Genomic DNA, 19,365 nt, shown 5'->3' with positions numbered 1-19,365 from the left:
AGGCAGATATCTACCAGATCTTGGAAAAAGATAGTTAATGAGCTCCTCTCCCCAATAGCAACATTGTCTTCTAAGGATGACAATGCATGTCCCCAAGGCTGTATCCTATGAGGACTACCAGAGGCTGCTTGCACTGGGGGAATAAATTTTACTGAAAGATGTAGCTGGAGTTTTTTCCAGTCCCGCCTGGGCCAGCAGCCACTCAGACCCAAGTAAACATACACTTATATTACTTACAAACTCTATGGCCGTGGCAGGATTCTTGTTATCTAGTTCTTATATCTTAAATTAATCCATTTTTATTAATCTATCAGTTGCCACGGGGCTTGTGGCTTACCGGTACTTTTACCTCTTGTTTCCTCTGTGGCTGGCTGGCAACTCCTGACTCAGCCTTCCTGTTCCCAGAATCCTCCTCTCTGCTTGTCCCACCTATACTATACTTCCTGCCTGGCTACTGGCCAATCAACATTTTATTTATCAACCAAATCAGAGCAGCACATTGACCCCATACAGAGCGATCCAGATCCACAGAAGAAAGAGTTCAGTCAGATCCCTAAATAAACAAAAACAATCCCCAGAGAAGAGGGTATCAGGATCTAGTGTTCTCTATAATAATACCCAGTTTTCACACTAAAAATTTAGACACAAAGCAAGAGGATTGGGAGTTCAAGGTCAGGCTCAACTGCACAGTGAGTTCAAGATCATCTTAGGATACATAGGGCTCTTTTCTCAAAAAAAAAAGGAAAGAAGGGAAGAAAAAAGAGGGAGAATTCTCTTGGATATGATAGCAAAAGCATAAACAGCTAAAGAAAAAAATCATAATTGGAATTTACCAAAATTAATATTTATGCTTCAGAGGACCCATTCAAGAAAGTAAAAGAGAATCTATGTATAGTATGATGTCCATTTGTGATCCTAGCACTTGGGAGATATAAGTAGGAGGAACCAGAGTTAATGGTCATCCTCAACTAAATAGCAAATTCGATGCTGACCTGTAAGATTCCATTTAAATCTTACATTTAAATCTTAAATTTAAATCTCTGTCTCATGTATGTATGTATTTGTGTCATGTGTGTATGTAAAATCAACCCATAAATATAGAAGAAAATATTTGCAAATCATATATAAGCTATAAAGTATAAAGAATTCTCATAACTCATTATTTAGATTACCAGCATAATTAAATCAGATGTGGTGGGGTGGTAGATGCTTCTAAACCTAGTAGTTGGAAGGTAAAGATGTGGTAGTCTCAAGTTTGAGGTTATAGGGAGATCCTGTTTCAAAACAAAAGAGAAAAAGAAAAGAAAAAATAGCTTCCTTTAAAATGGCCATAGTGGCCTAGAAAGATGGACCAGTATTTAATAGCACTTGCTGCTCTTCCAGAGACTTGGGTTCAGTTCTTAGCACCCATAGGGTAGCTAACAACCATCTCTAACTCAGTTCCAGGCAATCTGATGCCCTCTTCTGGACCCCATGGACACAGCATACATATGGTACACAGACATACATGCAGGCAAAGATACCCATACACATAAAAAAACCCTCAAAATATTTAAAAAGTGGCTAGAGGATCTGAATTGATTTTTCTTGAAAGAGTATATATAAATAATCACTAAGTACATGAAAAACTGCTGTGCGTCATTAGTCACTAGAGAACTGCTGACCTGAATCACCATAGGAACCACTTCAGCCACTCCAGAATTATAGTAATCAAGAAGACAGATAAAAGGTGTTGCTGAAGATAGGGAGAAATTGCTCCTTCATCCACTGCTCTAAGAAATGTAAAATGAGGGGAAGGAGGGGTCTCAGCAAATAAAAGTGCTTGGTAATAAGCGTGACAACCTGAATGTAATCCCTGGGCCCATATGGTGGACTCTGAGAACCAACTGCCCTCAAGTTGTCCTCTGACTTTGTGTACCATGGCATGCATACGCACAAATAAATATAAATGAAAAAATTTAATGTAAATTTATACAACCATTTTGGACAGCAGTCTAGTAATGCCTCAGAAACTTAAATATAGAGTTGCCATATAATCTAGCAGTTTCTCTCCTAAGTATTTAGATATTCAAGAAATGGCAACATGTTCACACACAAAAAGGTATACATGAATATTTATAGCAGCAGTATTTATGATAGCTAAAAAGTAGAAGCAATCTAATGTCTATAACGTGATGATTACATAAATAAAATGTGGTGCATTCACACAATTCAATATTTTTTGCAGTAAAGGAAGTACTGATGCATCTCACAACACAAAGGGTCCTTCAAAATATTGTGTTTGGTGAACAAACACTGACATAAAGCCTGCATACTATACACTTCCATTTATATGAGTGTCCAGTGAGTAAAGAATTACTTTTTGTGTTGATGAACCTGTCCCAACATTGATTGTGGTGATGGATATATACTGTATACACAATAAAAACCGTTATACTATATACTTTGGATCAGTGAGCTATATGATAGACTATCTCAGTAAAAAATGTTTAATAACATATGGGGAAGAACGATATAAGCCAGTTATGCTGGACAGGTAAGTACAAGTCAATTGAAATGAAGTTGATGTAAGCTGAGTTCACTAAGTCATTGCCATTTCTGGGGCCCTGAAGTGATAACTGACCAACTCTATCTTTTTCCTTCAGGACTCCATATCATCCACAGCCTAGATGAAGTCAATTTTATACAGAACCTCGTGTTTTACATTGAAGCTGCATATAAAACTGCTGTAAGTACTTGTTTTAGAATGGACTTAAATAATGGTTTTGTTTTTGACATACTGAACAACCCATTTCTTCTCATACAGTAAACCTTATAGTAAACTAATTAAAAAGGCTCCTAACAAAACCATTTTCAATTTCTTTACTAAGATTCTCATTCCCCTGCTTGCCCTCTCACACATGGTACAGCGATCAAGAGGGTCCCAATACTAGCATTGCTTTCATTTCTTTCCAATTTCATACCTCATGGTGTGTACTTGGCAATCTAAGACTAAACTCTAGTCATTTTATTGTATTACTATTTTAATATACTTTATTAAAGCCATCACTAGCCCAAGCTGGTCCTGAACTCACTGCATGAGGGTGATCTTAAACTTCTGTTTCTTCTGCCTCTACTGCCTGGGAGTATTTGAGTTACAGGCATGAGCTTCCATGACCAGTTTTATGTGGTGCTAGTATTTGAGCCTTAGACAAGCACTCTTCCAAATGAGCTATATCCCCAGCCCCTTACGGTCTTATTTTAATTGAAATCTTAAAAAGAAAGCATGATTACTGAGTGATGTTATGGGCCACTTCGCTGTACATAAAATTTATTCATGTGTTTATTGTTGGTATATTGATTTAGAATGTACTATACAAAAGGTTTTTCCCTTATAAACTACCATATGAAGTAGGTTTATATTAAGTCATCATCTATAATACTTTCCCATATAAAATGTTATGTTATACACTACAGAAATGTTTTTTCTTTAGATTAATATGAATTTTCTGTTGCTGTTGTTCAATGAGACTCTGTTCATAATCCCCCAAACCTCAAATAATCCAAATGTCCATCAATAGGTGAATGGATAAACAAATTATAGTATATCCATGAAAGGTAATATTGTTCAATAATAAAAAATAATGAACTATTGACCCATGCAAAAACATAAAAAAAAATCTAAAAAGTATTATGCTTAGTAGAAGTTTCAAAGCTATCAACTGAGCCGGGCGGTGGTGGTACACGCCTTTAATCCCAGCACTCGGGAGGCAGAGGCAGGTGGATCTCTGTGAGTTCGAGGCCAGCCTGGGCTACCAAGTGAGTTCCAGGAAAGGCGCAAAGCTACACAGAGAAACCCTGTCTCGAAAAACCAAAAAAAAAAAAAAAAAAAAAAAAAAACAAAGCTATCAACTGAACTCAGCATAACAGGATGCAATAAGACTAAGTGTAGACCCTCATCAAGACTGGTCAGTGCAGCCCAGTAGGAGATAGGTCCCAGAGCAGGCAAAAGAGTCAGAGACATTTCCATTCCCATTGTTAGGAGTCTAACAAAAACCCTAAGCTAAACAACCACAGCACGCATGCAAAGTGCCTGATGCAGATGCATTCGGGCTCTGTAGTTGCTGCTTCAGTCTCTGAGAGCCCCTATGAGCCCTGCTTCGTGGATTCTGTGGGCTGTGTTCTTGTGGTGTCCTTGACCCCTCTGGTGTAGGGGGACTTTTCTGTCCCATTGGCCTGCTCCTCAATAACCACAGAGAGGCTTAATATTAATTATAAATGCTCATCTAATAGCTCAAATTTGTTACTAGCTAACTCTTACATTTTAAATTAACCCATTTATATTAATCTATATTCTTCCATGTGGCATTACCTCTCTTTCATCTTGCACTTCTTGTTTCCTCTCTGTCTCTGGCTGGTGACACCTCTGACTCCACCCTTCTTCTTCTCAGTGTCCTTAGTCTGGTTTTCCCACCTAACCTTATCCTGTTCAGCTATTGGCCAGTCAGCTTCTTTATTAAACCAATCACAGTGACATATATTTGCACAGTGTAAAGGAATATTCCACATTTCCCCTTTTTGTCTAATTAAAAAGGAAGGTTTTAACTTTACCATAGTAAAATTATATACAACAAAAACAGTTGTTGAGTAAGAATTACAGTTACAAGATACAGTCCATTTGTATTTGGCAAATTTAGAGAAAATATTCTATTATTTATCTTTGTGAGTCTAAAATTTTATACCTAATTTACCTTTTCATAACTAAGTAAAACTTTAAGTCTAATTATTTAGTGTTTAATTCCATCAAAGACTCCAGAGGGTGAAATGTTACCTAATGACAGGGACATCTGGCTGCCTGGACAGTCACCCAGAATTCTTCTGTAATATTGGTACATCCATCTTCGGCCTACAGGCTTAGTATATCAGACAGACATTTTGTTTTTGTTTTTGTTTTTTCAAGACAAGGTTTCTCTGCGTAACAGCTCTGGCTGTACTGGATCTCACTCTGTAGACCAGGCTGGCCTGGAACTCACAGAGATCTACTTGGCTCTGCCTCCCAAGTGCTGGGATTAAAGGCATGTGCCACCACCGCCCTGCTTCTGACAGACATTTTTGAGAAGCAGGAAATTTTGAAGGACTGTCCTACCTTGTCTTGGCAAAGTTTGGTGGGGGTTTTTGTTTGTTTGTTTTGTTTTTTTTTGTGTCCTGCCGGTCCAGTTTGGACAGTATACTGTCAGCAATTGAAGAAAGGGAAATTTTTTTTGCCCAAATGGCTAGCTTTTGCCATAAGGAGAGCAAACTCCATGTGGAGTTTCTTTGATACCCATCATCCCTTTTTTGAAGTAAATTAGTGCTGTCTGGAGCAGACATGTCTCACTATCATGAAAAAGCCTTAGGTTATTAAACACCTTAAATGCCATATTCCATAGGTCTTTGAAGTGTTTGAAGACCATCCGTCTATCTAAATGTATCTGTGTATGACCTTGAAAACATACTTAACATTGCTATAAATTTGACTATTATAGATGACTATGAATCTGCATTTCTTAATTATATATTATATGTTTAAATGAGCTGTATAAACACAATACCCTAAACAAGAGTAGAAATATACATACAGTATAACAAAATTAACTTTAAATTTGTATCAGTAAACCAAAATCTATACCAATGTAACTTTTTTTTTTTTTTTTTTTTTTTTGGTTTTTCGAGACAGGGTTTCTCTGTGTAGCTTTGCGCCTTTTCCTGGAACTCACTTGGTAGCCCAGGCTGGCCTCGAACTCACAGAGATCCGCCTGGCTCTGCCTCCCGAGTGCTGGGATTAAAGGCGTGCGCCACCACCGCCCGGCTCAATGTAACATATTTTGAGATTAATGTTTTTTTGATTAAAGCAGATTGAATAATCTGTGTTGCACGAATCCAAAATTGTCTTGTAATAAAAACCTGGAGCCAGATATCAGGGTAAATGCTGAAAGATCAGAGGAAACAAGCCACAGCTACTTCTCACCTTGCCAACTCCTCAGCCACATCATTTCCTGTCTCAACCTTCCTAGTGCTAGGATTAATGGCGTGTGTGCTTCCCAAATACTGGGAGCAAAGGCATGTTGTGGTGCTACATGCTGATAGGATTTGCTGAAGGAGGCAGAGGCAGGTTGATCTCTGAGTTTGCGGCCAGCCTGGTCTACAGAGTTGAGTTCCAGGACAGCCAAGACTGTTTCACAGAGAAACTCTGTCTCAAAAAACCCAAAAAAAGAAAAGGAAAAAGAAAGAAGCTGTTTCTCTGTAACCTTATAATGCAGTGATGAGATTGGTTCTCCTTTGAATTCCTCTGCCTGGGTTTGAATATCTCTATGATCTGTTTTAATAAGTTTTTCTAAAACTTATCTTGGCACTCATATTAACCAACTTTTTTAATGATAAAACATGATCAAACAAATAATATTTATAATTGACATTACATAAAATCCCATCTAAATTAATTATCCTCTTATTTAATTGCTCCATTTTCAAACTGTCTAGTGTATTATCAGAGACCAAACTCCTCTCATTGGCATAGTGTTTCCCATTTTTTAATGTGGGGAAAAATCTCCCTCTCTGACTTCTTATTAAAACTAATTGCCCCCTTTAAGAAATCCCAGTTGACTCACCAAATCTGCTTGCTGACAATGATGATTTAAATGACAGTGGCAGCAGCCCCAGGAAGGGGCCCAGAGAAAGCCACAACCCACCAGGAGAGGAAAGAAGTGAAAGGGCCTGCTGTCTGTATGGAGGAACATGGGAAGGTGGCTAACTCCTGTGGCTTTTGGAGCCCCAAAGCTGGTGGAGTTTGCTGCAGAGAGGCTGCAACAGAAACTTAGCCGGCAGGGGAGGGACTCCGGCCGCATGGAGCTCTGGCCTGTGCTGGTGGCTTTTTTGTGAATTTGTTCTCCATGTTGGGCACCAGATGTAGCACGAATCTTAATTCATCTATAATAAAAAACTGGAGCCAGATGTTGGGGTAAATGCTGAAAGATCAGAGGAAACAAGCCACAGCTACTTCTCACCTCTCTAATCCTCAGCCAAATTCAGTCTGAGGATTCATGGAAACAGGATCTTCCCCCTTTTGGCTGAGGAGTTGGTGATTATTGTCTTTTAGAACTTGAAATACGTCATTCCATGCCATTGTGGCTTTTACAGTTTCTGTTGTGAAATCTATTATTCTAATGTAGTTTGTCTTTATATATAGCTTTCAGTATTCTTTCTTTGTTCTGTATACTTAATATTTTAACTATACTGTAATGTGAAAGGTTTTTTTTCTGGTCTTGTCTGTTTGACATTCTAAATGCCTCCTGTATCTACATGGCCATGTCTTTCTCTAAACTTGGCACATTTTCTGGTGATTTATTGAATATACTTTTCTTTTCTTTTTTTGAAACAGGGTTTCTCTTTGTAGTCTTGGCTGTCCTGGAACTCACTCTGTAATCCAGGCTGGCCTCAAACTCAGAGCTCTACTTGCCTCTGCCTCCCGAGTGCTGGGATTAAGAGTGTGCAGCACTATAGCCAGCTGAATACATTTTCAGTGGTGAGATTGAAGCAGAAGTGCTCAGTGAGAAACAAGGAATGTCATAAGTGCACAAGACAAATATAAACAAAAGGCACAGGAGCAGGAGCCTGTCTGAACAGTTAACAATGTAAGCAACAGAATGGGGATAGTATTCCATTATCAATCAGCAAAAGCCTGAATATCCATAGATATACAGTATCAATAACTGAATAAAGGACTGGCAAGACGACAAAGTGCTTGCCATACAAGCCTGACAACTTGTGTTCAATCCCTGGAACACATGTAAAGGTAGAAGGAGAAAAACCAGTTCTAGAGAGTTGTCCTCTGAGTGCCGCACATGTGCTACAGAATGAATGCACACGCACATGCGCACACACCACACACACACACACACACACACACACACACACCAATAAATAAACAAATGAAAAACAACTGAAAAAAATCAAGGAATAATGGACTGTCTTCTTTGGAGAAGGATTATAATTAATGACCATAGAAGTGATAAGGAAAACAGATCAAAGTTACCATCAAAACAGCACAGCAGTTATTTCTGTAAGCAATTAGGGGGAATGCTGTAGCAGTGGGTGGCCGTTTGAGGATAAGCAGGCTGTTTGCATAATCTTTAACTTGTTTTTCTGAGACAGGGTCTCATCTCAGGATTGCAACCATGTGCAACCCTGCCTGGTGATAGTTGTATAGTCTTGGACTATCTCTCAAAATATTTATTAATTAAGCCAGGTGGTGGCGGCGCACGCCTCTAATCCCAGCACTTGGGAGGCAGAGCCAGGCAGATCTCTGTGAGTTTGAGGCCAGCCTGGTCTACAGAGCAAGATCCAGGACAGGCACCAAAACGACACAGAGAAACTGTCTCCAAAAACATATATATATATATAAATTTAAAAGGGAAAAGTAAAATGGAAGAAGCCAGTACTAACCAAACTATGGGCTTTATTTGACTTTTACTAGTTTTTAGTGTCAAGGCCCCAAGGGACAAGATTGGAGGAACCACTGTTGATTGGAAGTCACTAAGGAGATGTGGCAGGAATGACATAGAATCTTGGAAAGTATAAAAGGTTACTAGTAGTCAGGCATGGTTGTATGTGCTTATAATCCCAACTCTTGGGCAGTACAGGCATATGAAGTCCATAGTTAACTCAATTGGTTAATTGAGTTAAGTTCTTAACTTTTTAACAATTGTACTGTGGTTATGTTCAATGTTAACATTAGGCAAAACTAAGTGAAAAGTATTAGGGGACTCATTGTACTATTTTTGCAATTTCTGTGTAATTCTGGTTATTTCAGAAATAAAAAGGTCTTAAAAGTAATTTCAAATACTTTTATATTACCAAGGAGAGTGTACAGTTATGGCTAAGACTAGGTTTTGGAGTGCCATTCCTTGGAATCTACTCTTGGTTCTGTCACATCACCTGTATGACCTTGGGGGAGTTACTGAGTGCCCTTTTTGTAACTCAGTTTTATCACCTGTAAAATGTGAGGACTAGGGAAGAGAACGCACGGATTGTACACTTTCAGGACCAAGAGAGTAAGATTAGTCTGTGTGTTTGACATAAAATACCAGCTACTGTTTAGCCTCCATGTGTTACACTTTATGGTAATTGCCTTTGGGGAAAACTTGAGAAGTGTTCCTAGATGAACTGAGTTCTAGTTCTTAGACTTCCTGATTAAGTGTTGGAGACTCCCAACTTCTTAGAGGCCCCAATTTAAGTCATTGTCAGCTCCTTAATAGTCAGTGTGTGTGTGTGTGTGTGTGTGTGTGTGTGTGTGTGTGTGTGTGTAGGAAATTTGCTACTATTGATGTTTTTTATTCAAGGATTACATATCTAGTGAATGTTTAATGGTTATGATTTTCTAGTTAAATCTTGATTATTTTATGCCAGGACTTTGGGATATGGGAACGTGGAGACAAGACCAACCAAGGCATCTCAGAATTGAATGCGAGTTCAGTTGGAATGGCCAAGGTACATTTTCTTTTTTATTTTTACCACGTCTGGTCAGTGGAGTCTGGTTTACCTTTGTCATAGATAAAAATTTAGTGTACATGTGGACCATCAAACTGTTCTTTAAACCACAGACAAAATTCAAATTCCTTCATATGAATATATAATATTAACAACGTTTTTGTAAGTTCCAGATTTGGTATCATATGGCTTTGTGGCCTGCCTACGTTTATAGATCCTAAAGGACAACAAGTTTCAAACTATATTCACCATCTTTGCCATTGAATAAACTAAGAGAAGCTCTTTCTCCCCACATGGTCCAGTCTACCAAGCTTGGTATCAGATAGTGATCTCTGAGTCCTCCATCCCCTCTAACCTCCTCTGCCTCCCATAACATCATCACCTTTCCACTTGGCTGTGTCTTTCTTATTTTCTCTAGAAACAGTAAGAATGTATAAAATAGGACAGCAGGAGTAAGCTCAAACATTATTATGGTAAATGTACATGGCTCAGTCATTCCTACTAAATGTTTAGGAAAGATGCGGATTGTTTTTCAAAAAGAAGTAAATACAGTATATACTTTTCATGTCATAATGATACTGAAAGTTTAAAACTAAGGCAAAGTAAAGTCTAAAAATGAAAAAGAAATGAAATACAATTCAAAGCAAAAAATATTACATGGAATAAAGAGAAGAAATGGGTCATGATAGACTTTTGATAGACCCTATAATGAGAAAATGTGGTCTGGAATGCAGTTTCAATTAATAAAGACACAATGTATTAGAAATACAAGTCAAACAGATACAATTACATAAAGAAACAACCTAACAGCAGACATTGTGAGACAGCAAAGCCCAAATAAGATCATAGGAAGTTCTGGGCAAGCATTCTAGGCTGAGTTTCAACTAAAGAAAAGTTTCAAGAATGTCAGGAAAAATCCATACATCATTCATGCAAGGTTTATTAATATTTGCTTTATCTTTCCCTCTTCCTGGGTATACACACATACGCATGCTCACTTGAACACGCACATACACACTTTTCTTAGCTAATTGAAAATTAAATTATAAATTTATTTATTTATTATTTATAAATTATAAATAATAAAATTAAAGGCATGCGCCACCACCGCCTGGCTTTGGCAATTTATTTTAAAAGCATGATTTTACTTATATTTAAAACTAAAAAATCAGCCTCTCAAAGTAGAGTCTAGTGATGGTGACCAGGATAAAGGGGAGGGGAAGAAATGGTCAAGGGGTTCAAAGATTTAGGTAGACATGAGGAGTAACTTTGTGGATCTGTTACTCTGTACACTCACTACACTCTATGAAAACACATTGTGTATTTTAAAAAACATGAAAACTTCTTCTTTACATTGCCAACTAATATTTGTTAAAAGTTGAATTATTATCTTTCTAGGGCATTTGCCTCTATATGGAAACTATAAGTCAGTGCCTAATAGTTACTGGATTATCTTGCAGCCACACAACTTTTTAAAAAAAAACTTCTTTATTGACTCTTTGGAGTTTCACTTCATGCACCCCAATTCTGTTCACTTCACGGTCCCCCCCATATCCTCCCCTCATCCCTGCCACGCCCCCCATAAGGAAACAAATCAAAGAATGCAAGCAAGCGAACGAAAGCAAAAACAAAAACAAAACAAAAAACCCCAAACAAAACAAAACAAAACACAAACCACTTCAACAGAAATCTCTTTCCTTCTCCTTTCCTGCTTCTCCATCACCTCTTCATTTGTCCTGGGGGCACTGGAGGCTTCAGTTTGCCACGTCGTGTACCTCTTTGTCCCATCAGTTTTACTGGCAAGTGTTTATTGCTGTGAGTCACTGGTCTGGTTCGAGGCCTCTGGTTTCTGGTTCACCATCATCACTGGCTCCTCACCAGAACTACTCTGGGATATCCCGTGGCTGCCACAAGTCTTATAGATCTTGTGAGTATCGTTCCACAGGACCAGTCCCTTTACCAGCTCCAGCAGATCCTAGATGGGGTAGATGCTAGGGTGGATCAACCCAAGGCCTGGTTGTGGGCCTGGATGGTAGCTGAGCTGATCAGTCCAGGCCACTGGGGGTGCCCCCTCGGGCAAGGGTGGAACAGTATCAACTCTTTAAAAAAAATTGCAATCAACTAGCAACAGACCAGGAACTCTGTCAGCTAATTATATACCATGAAAAATCTATAACCATGAGCCATTAAATACTCAAATAAGTGAGATATCTCTTTAAAAAAATTCAAGAAGGCTCATTATTGAGTGTTGTAACTGGGTATTAATTAGATACTTTAATTATCACAGTAAGTACGAAAAAGTAAAGTTTTTTTTTTTTTTTTTTTTTTTTTTAAAGATTTATTTATTATGTATACAGCATGTATGCCTGCAGGCCAGAAGAGGGCACTAGATCTTGTTACAGATGGTTGTGAGCCACCATGTGGTTGCTGGGAATCGAACTCAGGACCTCTGGAAGAACAGTCAGTGCTCTTAACCTCTGAGCCATCTCTCCAGCCCCGAAAAAGTAAAGTTTTATCAGAATTGGCATGGAAGACAGAAAATACCTTTAAATAATTGTATCACTGTAGAAAATGAACATGAAAAGGATTCTATACACAAAATGTCAGCATTAGAAAGAGTTCTGAAATGCAACTAAACAAAGCATTAATATACTTTATATATGTATACAATAATATATAAAATTGATTATATTTCTACGTACCCAAAGTGGTTCTTAAATGCAGTTTTTAAAGGCAGTCTTGTATTTACAGAACTAATATAACATATTACATATATATTTATATTTTACTTAGAATTCACAAAAATATGAGCAATTCATTTCATGAAAAAAATTATAAAATTTTGAAAACATTAGAAAATAACCAAATAAATGAGCTTTGAGTTCATCAATAAATAGCCAGAAAGGAGATGAGGAGGGAAATAGTATGTGTAGAGAAAAATCACCAGTGTACGATGAGATAGACACACACACACACACACACACACACACACACAGTGGAGGGAGGTGGGAGTGATGGGAGGTCATAATAAAATCCTCTGTTTGGGGATTAAATTTAAATTTTTAATTAAGAATAAATATTTTTATTTAAATTTTTTTTTTTGTTTTACATACTGTCCCCAGTTCCCCCTCCCTCCCCTTCTTCTGACCCCCTCCACTCCTCAGAGGGGGTTAGGCCTCCCTTGGGTAGTCAACAAAGCCTGGCCTATCAAGTTGAGACAGGACCAAGCCCCTCCCCGCTGCATCAAGGCTGAGCAAGGTGTCCCACCATAGGGAATGGGCTCCAAAAAGCCAGTTCATGCACCTGGGATAAGTCCTGGTCCCACTGCCAGGGGCCCCTCAAACAGATCAAGCCACACAACTGTCACCCACATTCAGAGGGCTTAGTTTAGTCCCATACAGGTTCCCCAGCTGTCAGTCCAGAGTCCATGAGCTCCCACTAGCTCAGGTCAGCTGTCTCTGTGGTTCCCCCCCAACGATCTTGACCCGCCCCCCTTGCTCATATGATCTCTCCTCCCTCTCTTCAAGTCTCTTCAGCTCTCCAGGAACCTGGCCCAGTGTTTGGCAGCCACATAACTGTTAACATGTACTCATTTCTTCTTTCTCTAATTTTTTAGACAGGGTCTGACTGTGTTTAGCATTTCTTTTTGTTGTTATTCTTTTTTGTTTTATTGTTGTTTTTTGAGACAGGGTTTCTCTGTGTATCCCTGGCTATCCTGGAACTCACTTTGTAGACCAGGCTGGCCTTGAACTCATAGAGACCCACCTGCCTCTGCTTCCCAAGTGCTGGGATTAAAGGCATGCACCACCACTGCCCGGCTGTTTCACATTTCTTATGTGCTAGTATCTTAATTGGAGCTTCCCCACTGAAAGAATGATTTTCCTATAAATTCATAAGCCATGTCCAAATTACTCTTTTAAAGCATGCTGCTTGACTGGATAATGATATGAACTCAATTTTAATTTTCCCTTGAACAGTATGGGAGACAAAGTAAAAATCATAAGCTCCTAGGAATAAAGAATGTTATTTTATTTTCCGTTCCATTAAATATATTCAAAAGGAACATCACATAACGTTGATAAGATAATAGGAAGAAGCAATATGTACCGTTCTTGATTGTCTTTTTCTTTTTTCAGTCCTGGGGATTGAACCCTGGCCCTTGTATGTACTAAACATGTGCTCTGCCACTGCAGTTGTCCTTTCTTCCTTTCCTTCTTACAGGCAGCCCTGGAAGCACTAGACGAATTAGACTTGTTTGGTGTGAAAGGTGGGCCGCAGTCAGTTATCCATGTCCTGGCTGATGAAGTACAACACTGCCAGGTAAGGAAATAATGAACCACGTTACAGCAAATGGTATTCTTGCCCAGAGTCAGACTTAGCACAGGCTTTAGCTTAAAGAGAGCGGTCCACCATGTTGTTATTACCATGTGATCAGAAATGTCTTTATCAAGCATTCTATACTGAGATAAACCTGATACTAGCATGAGCTATAAGATAGATCATGTTTGTCTTAGTCAGTGTGCTGTTGCTGTGAAAAAACACCATGACTATAGCAACTCTTATAAAAAAGCATTTAATTGGGGCTAGCTTACAGTTCAGAGGTTTAGTCCATTATCATCATGGAGGGGAGCATGGCAGCATGCAGGCAGACATGGTGCTGGAAAAGGAGCTGAGAGTTCTACATCTGGATCTGCAGGCAAGAGAGATACAGACGCTGGCTTGGGCTCTGAAACCCCAAAACCTACCCCTAGTGACATACTTCCTCCAACAGGGCCACACCTCTTAATCCTTCTAATCCTTTCAAGTAGTACCACTCCCCAGTGACCAAGCATTCAAATACTCTGGAGGTCATTCCTCTTCAAACCACCACATTCCACTCCCTGGCTAACATAGGCTTGTAGCCATAAGCATAATGCAAAATTGCATTCAGTCCAACTTCAAAGATCTCCATAGTCTATAATAGTCATAACACTGTTTAAAAGTCCAAAGTCCAAAATTCCTTCTGAGACTCATGGCAATCTCTTAATTGTAAAATCAAAATCAAAAAGCAAATCACATCCTTCCAACATACCATGGCACAGAATATACATTACCATTCCAAAAGGGAAGAAAGGGAGCATAGTTACGAAATACTGGACCAAAGCTAGACCAAAACCCAGCTGGGCAAACTCCAAACTCTGCATCTCCATGTCTGATGTCAAAACACTCTTCAGATCTCCAACTCCTTTCAGCTTTGTTGACTGCAACACACTTCTCTCTTAGGCTGTTTCCACTTCCTGTTAGCAATTCTCAGCAGGTATCTCATGGCTCTGGCATCTCCAATATCTTGGGGTCTCCAAGGCAGTCAAGGCCTCACCTTCACAGTTTCATGCAATGGCCTCGGTGGCTTTGCTTAGCCATGGAGAGAGAGATTCTACACCCCCTTTCTTGTATATGTAGATGTAACCAACCTTCTTATTAAATAAGAAACACAGAACCAATGCAAAGAAGAAAGCCAAGAGGTCAGAGCTAAGAGCTAAAACCTTACCCTTCCTTCTGCAGTGGTCCTACCTCTCCGAACTCACTACCCCTGTGTTAATGTCTTTATATAGTCTTCCTGTTCTGCCTTCTCATTGGTTGTAAACCCAACCACATGACCGCCTCGTCACGGCCTGTCTGTATAGGCCTCCAGGTTTTCCTTGCTTAGTATTGAGATTAAAGGCATGTGTGTCCAATAATGGCTGTATCCCTGAACACACAGAGACTTACCCAGCTCTGCATACCAAGTGCTGGGATTACAAGTGTACGCCACCACTGCCCTGCTTTCCTATGGCTTGCTAATAGCTCTGACCCCCGGGCAACTTTATTTATTAACGTACAAATAACATTTTAATACAAATAAAATATCACCATATTTCCCCTTTTCTATTTTAATAAAAAGGAAAAAAGAAAAAGCTTATAACTAACATAAGAAAAACTATATACAAAAGTACAATAACTATATACAATATATACAAGTAATAAATATCTAAACAATGTCTAGTTCATTTGTATTTGACAAATTCAGAGAAAATAATTCCATTATCTATTCTATTGTATCTAATTCACTTTCTATCCTAATTAATCGTCAACTATAACTAACTAATCTTCAACTCCCTCAGATACCCAAGAAGGAAATAGTATTAGCTAACAAAAAAAAATAAAAACATGTATCCTTGGCTTTTAAGCCAGAACCACGTGGCTGAAACTGCCAAGTTCTGCTGCTTGCTGGGGCCGGCACATTTCCTTCAATTACATCTGCATTAGCTTTCAGTTTTCTATGGTTTCCTTCACTGCTTAAATTTTTCTTTAATTCCTTTTCACAAGTTAGAAGCTTATCTGGGCTGTGTCTTGCCCTGAGGCCACCACTTCCCTTTATTGTATTTAGCATCAGGCTTTCTTTCAGCTTTTTATCTACCTTAGCACTAGACTTAGCATCATTACACTTCCTGGTACCCCTTTTCTCCCCAAACTATACATTTTGTATTTTTCTTTGCTCAGCTTGCTCCTTTTCATTATAGATCTGCATAAGAATGAACACCATGCAACAGAGTCTACACTAGGCTGTTTTGAAATCTCCTCTGCCAAAGCCATTAATCCAAAATTCTTCAATTTAGCCTCTGGCAGACTTTTGCACAAGGGCAGAAAGCAGCCACATTCTTTGCCAAAATATCATAAGAACAGTCTCTAGGCCACTTACTAACATTCCTCTTCTCAGAATCCTCTTGAGCCAGGCTGTCATAATCTACCTTGCTCTCAGCACCACTGTTTTCCATGTTCCTACTGGGTGTGGCCCATTAAGCGCGTCTTAAAGCGTTCAATGGCTTTACTAATCCAAAAGTTACAAAGTCCACATTCCACCAGCAACATGACCAGGCCTGTCACAGTAATACCCCAGTCCCTGGTACCAACTTCTGTCTTAGCCACTGTTCTATTGCTGTGAAGAGACGCCATGACTACAGCAACTCTTATAAAGGAAACCATTTGATTGGGGCTGGCTTACAGTTTCAGAGGTTTAGTCCATTGTCAGTATGGTGGGAAACATGGCAACATGCAGGCAGACATGGTGCTGGAGAAGGACCTGAGAGTTCTATATCTGGATCTGCAGGCAGCAGGAAGGAAAAAACACTGGACTGGCTTGGGCATCTGAAACCTCAAACCACCATAATGGTCCTCTTGTCTCAGTTCAAATTAAAAATGAACCCACTTTATATCCAGTTATCCACTGCTAGTGTATCAGGAGCCTGTGGTTTCTTTTTCCACGAATCATTTTTTGTAAACATAAAAAGGAAACAAGATAGGATCTGTTTTAAGTGTTCTAGATTGTGGTCTGAAACAGTCTCTGGTTCCTGGTTGTTTTCTGGTTAGATATTTGGATATTAGACTGTTACTGTGGTAAAAGTTCATCCTTAGTTTTGTTTATGATTGCTGCCTGTATTGAAAGTTTCTTTTCTCTGGTATGTGACATCTTTCCTTTTCTTCAAACCTTGATTATATCCTGTGGTAGTCCAGTGAATATAAATCCAACTTCTACTTTTGAAAACACTTTCTGTGGATAAAGTACATTATGGAAGAAGAAAGGGGACCTTTTGTGGATAGGAAGAAGACTAGCAGGAGTACTGTGAGGGCAGGGAAAAGTATGGGGTGAGAAAATGAGCAAAGGGTAATAATATACATGTCTGAAAACATAAAGAAGCCCATTATTTTTCCTCACTTGATGAAAATTAATTTGAAAATATATTAGAGGCATAGTTGATCCTTCTATACTCTTCCCAGAAGCTATACTTTGTTTTAGTTTTATTATTTAAATTTTTAGCTATTTTGTGTGTAGAGGGTGTTTGCCTGAGTGTATGTCTGTACCATATTCATGCCTGGTGCCCATGGGGGTCAGAAAAGGGTGTTGGAGTTGGGGATGATTGTGAGCTGCCCAGTCCTCTGGAAGAATAGCCAGTGCTCCTAACTACTGATCCATCTTTCTAGCCTCAGCTTTATCCTTCTCTAGATGCTAAGGACCCAACAGGATTGTGTATATCCCACAGACGTTAGAGTCTTAATCTATGAGCAGCTGCTTTACAGTCAGAATGGGGAAACACTGAGAGCAGGATTAAGAAAAGGAATTCCAGCTGGGCGGTGGTGGCGCATGCCTTTAATCCCAGCACTCGGGAGGCAGAGCCAGGCGGATCTCTGTGAGTTCGAGGCCAGCCTGGGCTACCAAGTGAGTCCCAGGAAAGGCGCAAAGCTACACAGAGAAACCCTGTCTCAAAAAAACAAAAAAAACAAAAAACAAAAAAAAAGGAATTCCATACCAAGCAAGCTACTCTTTTAGGATCTCATTATTTAATACAATTTGGGTTATTCTTCAGAAAGCTTTTGTTCCATATATCTTTTTGAATCAAAGCTCTCACTTTCACCTCTTTTTTTTTTTTTTTTTTTTTAGTTTTTCGAGACAGGGTTTCTCCGTGTAGTTTTGGTGCCTGTCCTGGAACTCACTCTGTAGACCAGGCTGGCCTTGAACTCACAGAGATCCACCTGCCTCTGCCTCCCAAGTGCTGGGATTAAAGACATGTGCCACCATCACCTGGCCTCAGTTTCACCTCTTAACCAAGGTATTTAGTAATAAAGCATATTTTGCTACCTTTCTCTTAGTCGATCCTGAATTCACTACTGCCCCGGGCTTCAACATCCAAAGAAGTTGATGCTAGTCTGCTCTCAGTGATCTCTTTCCCAGCCTTTGCTGTAGAAGACAGCCATTTGGTGGAGCTCACCAAACAGGAAATCATCACCAAGCTTCAGGTATGTCCACACGTGCCTTTCTTCTCTGTAGGGCTGGGACTCTAAGGGAAGATGAGTGCTTTTAGGGCCTTTAAGTATAACGTATGCCAGGAATTTCAAGGAACCTTTCCTACTCGCAAGTCTTTTATGTTTTTCTACAAAACTTTTACTGTTAGGAATGGTACATCCACTTTGGAAGACATCTGGCATACTCTTATGAATTTAAACATATATGTAACATGTGATCCAACAAACATCCTTGCTCGTCAGTATCTACCCTTAAAAATGATAGTTTACACTCACAAACACTCACAGATGTCTATAGCAGCTTCAGCCATAATTGCAAAAATCTGGAAATAGCCTTCAACTGAAAAACAAATAAACAGATTTTACTATATCCCTATTCAATACTACTCAACAGTAAAAAGAACAAGTTAATAATCTCTGAGATAGTATGAATGATTCTTTTTGCTTGCTTTTCTTTATTCTTCTCTTCTACAGTACATCCTGACCACAGCCTCCCCTCCACCTCCTCCACCTCCCCTCTTCCCAAGATCCACTGCCCCTCTGTTTCCCTTCAGAAAAGAGCAGGCCCCTAAGTGATAACAATTGAACACAGCATAACAAGATGCAATTTTGTTATGCATCAAATAAGACTAGACACAAACCCTCATATCGAGGCTGGACGAGGCAACCCAGGAGGAGGAAAAGGGTCTGATTCTTAAGTGCATTTTGCTGAGAGGAAAGAACAGATTACAGAAGCTATGCATACTGTATGATTCCATCAATGTGACACTCTGAAAAAGGGAAAACCAAAATGAGGGGAGAATTGCTGATTAAAAGAAGTTGGAGGGAGAAATTATATATAAAGATAGAGTTCTGGAGAACAATTGTTGTGGTAGACAATGACTATGTTTGCCCAATCTCGTGCAATTGTACCACAAAAAGTAAATTTAGAAGATCAACCAAGATGTGGTAAGAAAAATGAAATTCAGATTAGAAAGTGACTCTTAAATAAATTACAGATAAATTGGATAACTGTACTGAAGAGGGTAAAGAAGAAAGGACCTA

The 19,365-nt window shown here is 39.1% G+C and overlaps 1 protein-coding gene across 2 annotated transcripts in view; it reads left to right on the top strand.

The window, feature by feature from the left end:
* Phka1 (phosphorylase kinase regulatory subunit alpha 1) overlaps window positions 1-19,365 on the top strand; it is a 129,331-nt gene that overhangs the window by 11,165 nt on the left and 98,801 nt on the right. For both annotated transcript variants that reach the window (XM_059250570.1, XM_059250569.1), the window contains exons 5-8: window positions 2,646-2,728; window positions 9,424-9,504; window positions 13,726-13,824; window positions 18,169-18,315. In XM_059250570.1, the coding sequence (XP_059106553.1) occupies window positions 2,646-2,728; window positions 9,424-9,504; window positions 13,726-13,824; window positions 18,169-18,315 (410 nt within the window). The remainder of the gene's footprint in view (window positions 1-2,645; window positions 2,729-9,423; window positions 9,505-13,725; window positions 13,825-18,168; window positions 18,316-19,365) is intronic.

This window comes from Peromyscus eremicus, chromosome X, assembly GCF_949786415.1.
Source record: "Peromyscus eremicus chromosome X, PerEre_H2_v1, whole genome shotgun sequence".
Classification (NCBI taxonomy): domain Eukaryota; kingdom Metazoa; phylum Chordata; class Mammalia; order Rodentia; family Cricetidae; genus Peromyscus; species Peromyscus eremicus.
This window is presented reverse-complemented; position numbering and strand designations above follow the sequence as displayed.